Genomic DNA, 6,617 nt, shown 5'->3' with positions numbered 1-6,617 from the left:
TTATGACACGATGATGATGGATGCTAGATACTATGAGGAATTCAATGTAATATCATTCTATATAACGAAAATTCAATCTTGATGGTTCTGATATCTAGCTACCAACATCCACCATCATGTCATGTTTTATGCCTACTAGGGTTATTTGGAATCATCGGTCATATTAGATGGGTCTACTAGGACGATCAAGAAGGTCGTGTTAACAAATTTCTTGAGCATGTGCAAGTAGTAATATAAAGTCTTGAGGGCAAAATATTATACAAATATCAATAACAAATCAGCTAGCTTCATTTAGTTGTATTAGCATGAGATATAGGCTCGAGTCATGCTCGATGAGTTCTTAGACTAAAACTATTTGTAAGCTGATTTAGCATTACACCATATACAATTTTCAGCTAAAAAAGTAGACTTTTGAGTTTTCATATAATCCTATCTTTGAGGTTACCAAAAAATTATTTTAGGGAAAAATGAAAATTTTGCAATTTCTAGGCAGAAAGGGCAACTACCATTTTTGGCAGATTATTTATTGTTTCAACTACTCATTTTTTGATTGTATTAAATGTAGGAAGGTATCAGGATATCACAAATTTTGTAATAATAATTATTAAGTAGTACAAGTTGTTTTATCCCTCACTGCCACTGAATTCCTTGTGATTTACATATTCACTTCATTTTTGCTTGGACACTCTTTCTGGACGATACATAGCATAAATCCTGAAAACAAATTTCTATTCTTATATATTTTAGAAATTTGAAATTATTCATTATTGGTCAGGGATTTGCATCAGTTCTTAGTCGAAACTACACGGGAGACCTTGGCTGTTGCTGCTTTTGGTTGTAGACTGTAGCCAAAACATCTTCTTCAGAAATGATAATATATCATAAGCTTAATGATTTTTTATTTTTCCCCCCCTGAGTCATGAACTTCGACTTAAACAATTTCAGCCAGATTAACTCAACCAAGATTCAGGGCCTGTTTGATGAGGATTTTTTAAAATATCAATCAAGAAAACGAGAGCTTAATTATTACTGAAGCAAAAGTTCACTTAAAAGGGAAACCACTGTTAAGACACAGCAGATTGAGGTTCCACTGTCTTCTAACTAAATCTCATCCAAAAGAAATGACTTGATAATAAAAGGGAAAAAAAACCCTAAACTTGATGCAAAACAAAGGTACAAAATAGTTTAATACAATTCAAGGAGGACTTTGTTTACTTTATAATTATGGACAAAGTCAATACCCGAACCTATATTAATCTTGCTGAGTGGTGAAACTCAGTATGTTTCTTCATCCAAGATAATTAACACTACACAGCAAGGATTATACAAGGTGCGTTCTTGACTTCTTTCCTTCCTCCCACATCCTACGGTAAACATATTCTTCTTTCCCATTTGCTCTTCGTTTCAAGTCTAAACTGCAACATAAGACAGTCAAAAAATGATGTCAGAATGAAGAAACTGTTTTTAAGGACGTAGCGACTGTCAAGATTTAGGCGAAAAAAAAGGAAGATGCTTCGTTTATGGTTGATCAAATATTTAACAGATAGTTGTAGCACTAACCAGAAGTAGATTTTAAAATGTAAAATCAGTTTTCATGTCTGTCTACTTTTTTTTTGCAATATCAAAGGTTGGTTTATTTAGGAGTACAGCATGTACTTATAAAATTTATCACATTTCCATCTAAATAAATATTTCCTGCTTTCAGGCATGGAAAGCTCTAAGGGGATATCTTTCAGAACAGGGCATAAGGTAGAATAATTACTTGTCAAATCCAAGAATAAGTTTAAAAAGAAAGGCTTACCAGGAAGCAGACCTTTTGGTCATGCACCTTCGCACAGCAATGCACCCTTGATCCTTTCTACGGTGCACTTGATAAGGCTATTAACAGTTGCCACTGAACCAAGAGAAAGTTTTGCTGTTGGAACTGAATCTACCAATATCTGAAAGGCGACAGTCAGTAATGATCCACCAGACCCAACCTCGGGATTAATCCCTCCAGCTGGATTTATAGGTCCATCAGGAAGTATAGCAAAACCAGATGGTAAGAGGGCAACATAGTCTGGATCGCCTCCACTTAAGACCACATTCATGGCAATAATATCAACTGGAGCATATATAACATAGGAGCCTGTTGAATCTGTACAACTCTCTTGTAAAATTAGCATATTGCTTTGGCTTGAGTTTGCACTCTGCAGATTACATTTTCAACAGATTATAAGGAACAATCCAGTCATTTGGGGGAAGTTCTGGTACCAATGATTGGATTATAAACTGCTCAAAAGATATATCAACAACTTACATTGACACGTAGTAATGAGACAGAATTGCCCGGATCACGGCCATTTGCAATATGTGCCATTTCTTGAACAAGGCCTTCGTTAGAGAGAATATCCCACTGTAATTGTTATATAATATAAAATGTTAGTAATTTCTTCAAGAATCCTTGTAAACACTCGAATAAGCTTCTAAAATTGCAAAGAGTAGAGGAAATTTTGTTTAATTAATCATATAAGGATATTTTCTGTCATATCCTGTAATATATAGTGACGATCGTGTGATTATTTGTTTCCCTAGTACGATTTAAGAATCCATGTATTTTTAGTATTTCACTTGATCATAGGAGCTGCAGAAGTAATGTGACATCAAAGATTGACTTGGACATTTAAATTCAAGGTCTTGAACAAACATTCCATACCTCATTTCTCAAATTCTCATCACGAAGAAAATCAAAAACTCTTTTTGGCGGAACTGGGAGCCAAAATGATGTAGCAGCACTTAGCACAATACCAGGAGGCCTGCCTGGATCATCCACACTTTTTCTGGTCATAACCCTAACATCATCAGCTCCACTTCCTGAAAGTGTAGTCCATGTGTGTGCAGTTGAAGCACCGACCCCAGAGCAGAAGCTCATTACCATTCTTTCTGCCAGCTTCAACATACTCTTTCTACCTTCTGGACATGATATCACTGCACCAGAAATTACACAAATTAGCACAGGCTAAAAAAATCATGTCAACTAACATTTTACAGTAAAATTTGGAATCTGTTAGTACCACCACCATCTCCTCCTGAAATGTTATTGGCCATTACACTTGCAAGACGTTCACATTGTCTATCCAAAGTCGCTACCCAGCGTCTTGCCCCAAATGCGAGACCAGAATTGACCAGTGGTTTGTAGATTGTATGAACAGCTCTATCGTCTACCTCAATGTGTTCCACCCATATAACCTGCAGATAGGAGCATGATCACTAGTAATATAGAGACCTATATTTATTTAAATTGAAATTTTAACTCCGAGAATTTGTTATACCTTTGAGTAACCATTTGGCAATTCTTGGATCAAACAACCAGATGGCCTTCGTCTACACCTGGGTATAGAGGTAGCTCTCAGGTTGTCCAAAGAAACATCCACCACAGCCCAAGTTCCATCACCATGTTGTTTGCAATATCTTGCAAAATAGTTTTCGCGAGTTGGAACCAATGGAGAAGGGACCTGGAACTCAGCAGTCATCTACAAAGATAAAAGCATTAGGATTAACAATTTCTAAGAGTTTCCGATAAAATGTCCTTGCTTAAGCAGTGAAGAATAGCAATCTCCAAGATAAAATTTTTATGCATACCACTTGTAAAGCTCCATTATAGTTGCCAGCCACTCCAGTTGATAAAACTTCAACAATCATTGCTCTTGAGACAATGCTGGAGAACACGCTTGTCCATTGATTCTGTAATCACAATGACACCAAAAATGCTGATTAAAATGAAATTAAAAAATAAATAAATTATATAATGATTTCCATATATGCATGTAAGAAATCCCACCACATCCATCAGAATTTCAATCAAGCTGATGTGATTCATTATCACAATAGCTGACTCTCGAGATGCCTCAGATTTCAATCCCAAGGGCTTTGGCCCAATAAGACGAGGGAAAGTGCGGACATATTCCTCTTCACTCAAAGTCTCAGCAGAATTGTCCGTGCTAGGCATCCACAAAGGCTCTCCAGTTTGAGCCATTCGGATTAATTCCTCCATTGCTGCAACAGCCAACTCAATGACCATGGGCTTGTTGGCATCAGCTGGTCCGGAGACCGACCTAAGAAGATCAGCCGCACCAAATAACTCATTGTCCATGCCGGTCTGCAGCCCATAATTTCCCGGTCCAAGATCAAGTGAACGAGATGATCCAGGAGGAAGATGTGCATAAGAAAGCAAAGGTTTGCCAACATACTTTGCAGCAATTCCAGAAATCCTATCAATCTGAAAAGAGAGTACCCATGTACATAAGTTCAAAAGTACATATAAAAACACTTACAGGCTAAGTTTTTTGCTTAATCATTTATTTAACTGTGGATCAAAATGATTAGAAATTTCCAAACGCACTATCTCATTAAAGCAAGAATCTTTTGACACATACTAAAAAGCAATATTCCTAATACAAGTGTCTCAAGTCTGCTCTTATTACCTCCTCTCTTAAGCGAGCATTCTCTATCCTCAAGTGCTGCTCATCAAATGCTGCACATGCTTGAGTAACTTACTTTTCTTGAAAGTTGATAGAAAGCCTGGAAAACCTTAATAAGATTCTAGGGTTAGAGAAGAGCAAAGCAGGTTAGATCAGGTTTTAAGGTCAATCGGGTTGATGAAAAAGCAGAATTTGGTTAGTACTGTAAAGAGTGGTTTTGAGGTTTATTTCGAAGGATGCCTTTCCTGTGACTAGAATTTAAGAACAGCAGTGAGGACATGGAAATGAAAGGGAAATAAAAGGGGACAGATATAAAAATGAAAAGAGAGAGAAGAGAGTAGTGACGGGGGAGGTGAAGAAGGGAGAAGAAAAGAGGAACAGGTGGAGAAGATGGAGGAGTTATTGCAGAGGGTATAGAGAGGATGCCATCGCATTTATGGGTTTTTATTGCTGATGAGAGAGAAGGCTATGTGGTTGGTATCTGATGTTTAAATTTCCTCTATATATTCATGCGTACATACATGTATGTATATGTATTTATACAGAGGGTGGTGAGGTGGGGTCTTTACTACATCTTCAACAGCTCACTTTTTACTGGATCCAAATATATGAGGTACACGTATGATTGACCATTCAAATCATGACACTTCAAACGTTGACCATATATGAGATACGTGCACGATTGTCCACTCAAATCACTACATCTCAAAAGTAAGGTCTTTGCTACATCCTCAAGAACTCACTTTTCACTTGACCTAAATATGTAATACATAGGTATGATTGTCGTTATTTAAATCACGACACCTTAGACATCGACCATATATGACGTACATGTATGATTGCCCACTCAATTCACGACCTCCATAGTGGGATCATTATCCTAGCAGCTCATTTTTCACTAAATCGAAATATACAACATACACGTCCAATTTTCCACTCAAATTAAGACATTTCAAACGTTGACCATATATAATGCACACGTGTGGTTATCCTCTCAAATCATGACAGCTCGAATATCGAGGTGTCATGATTTAAATGGTTTAGGATCCAAGGTGTCGGTTATACTAGGAGTTTATAAAAGTCTATTCTTGTAGGAGCGTGAGAAAGAAAGCATACACAATGTTCTTTCATAGTATTATTATTATCTAAAATTACTAGATTTCCTGCATGAAATTCCAATTTTAGTATCAGAATTAATCAAATATAGAGAGTGCATGGTTATTTCTAATAAAACATAATTTGATTTTTGAATGATTTCTTAGTATGTATTTTTATGCTTTGCTTTTAGATGATTATAAGATCAAAGGCATAGTAAAATTATTTCTTCAATTAAATCGTTCAACTGAAAGAAATACAGTGGATATGTGCATTAATGAATTACATATATGATTACGATTTTCTCCTTATTTTGCTTTTAATTTCATGAAAATTCCCTAATCAAATTATTATTTCACAATCTGCCTAACGTACAAGCATTCATAGCCTACTAATAAATACGTATATACTACAGGAAATATTACTGATAGGATGGTATACAATTTTTTATAGTTAAAAATCTACTGTTGATTTAAGTGATCTTCCTTTTGATTTAAGTGATATCTGAAGATAAAGATCATAGAATGTTGATTTTGATAATGATCTATCTATTTTTTTATAAATAAATTACATATAGAAAGTTTCTGTGTGGTCTTGAACCTCGAAGGTGTACTAATATGAAAATTCAAAAAATTGCTTAAATATAAGAAACAACAGCAATTTAGTTCAAAATCTGGAGAGTTTACACATAATCAGCTAAAAAAAATATATATCTTTACCCTATTATTAATACTCATTGAGAAAAAATATAAAAGAATACATAAAATTTATAAAATTTTGCCTTAATGTGAAATTATGCATTCTTCCGTCACTACAATATTCACTGTGATTAAAATAATTTTATAAAAGAAAAATTGTGCACCTTATTTTCTCTAATATCTATATTTTTTTTAATGATGGTTATGTAAGTTTTAATGATGACTCCCTATTTATAATAAAATTATGGCAAAATTAATATTATAAATGTGAAATTCTTGAAATATCCTTAATGAAATTTTGGTCGATTCATGTATGAATAATAATCAGGCTCCACAACTTAATACCGTATAGGTTGCTGAGTTG

The 6,617-nt window shown here is 35.0% G+C and overlaps 1 protein-coding gene across 1 annotated transcript in view; it reads right to left on the bottom strand.

Moving 5' to 3' along the window:
* Positions 1-1,126: 1,126 nt before the first annotated feature.
* Positions 1,127-6,617, bottom strand: part of LOC111395207 (homeobox-leucine zipper protein PROTODERMAL FACTOR 2-like) — a 14,347-nt gene continuing 8,856 nt past the window's right edge. Inside the window, exons 6-14 of the mRNA XM_023021207.1 lie at positions 4,464-4,522; positions 3,821-4,258; positions 3,622-3,723; positions 3,312-3,512; positions 3,054-3,228; positions 2,696-2,967; positions 2,300-2,395; positions 1,802-2,189; positions 1,127-1,415 (exon numbers count right to left, since the gene is read on the bottom strand). Of these exons, the coding sequence (XP_022876975.1) occupies positions 1,821-2,189; positions 2,300-2,395; positions 2,696-2,967; positions 3,054-3,228; positions 3,312-3,512; positions 3,622-3,723; positions 3,821-4,258; positions 4,464-4,522 (1,712 nt within the window). The 3' untranslated portion in view covers positions 1,127-1,415; positions 1,802-1,820. The remainder of the gene's footprint in view (positions 1,416-1,801; positions 2,190-2,299; positions 2,396-2,695; positions 2,968-3,053; positions 3,229-3,311; positions 3,513-3,621; positions 3,724-3,820; positions 4,259-4,463; positions 4,523-6,617) is intronic.

This window comes from Olea europaea, chromosome 6 (genome assembly GCF_002742605.1).
Source record: "Olea europaea var. sylvestris chromosome 6, O_europaea_v1, whole genome shotgun sequence".
NCBI classification, from domain to species: domain Eukaryota; kingdom Viridiplantae; phylum Streptophyta; class Magnoliopsida; order Lamiales; family Oleaceae; genus Olea; species Olea europaea.
Note: the sequence above shows the minus strand (reverse complement) of the source record. Positions and strands in the feature narration are given on the sequence as shown.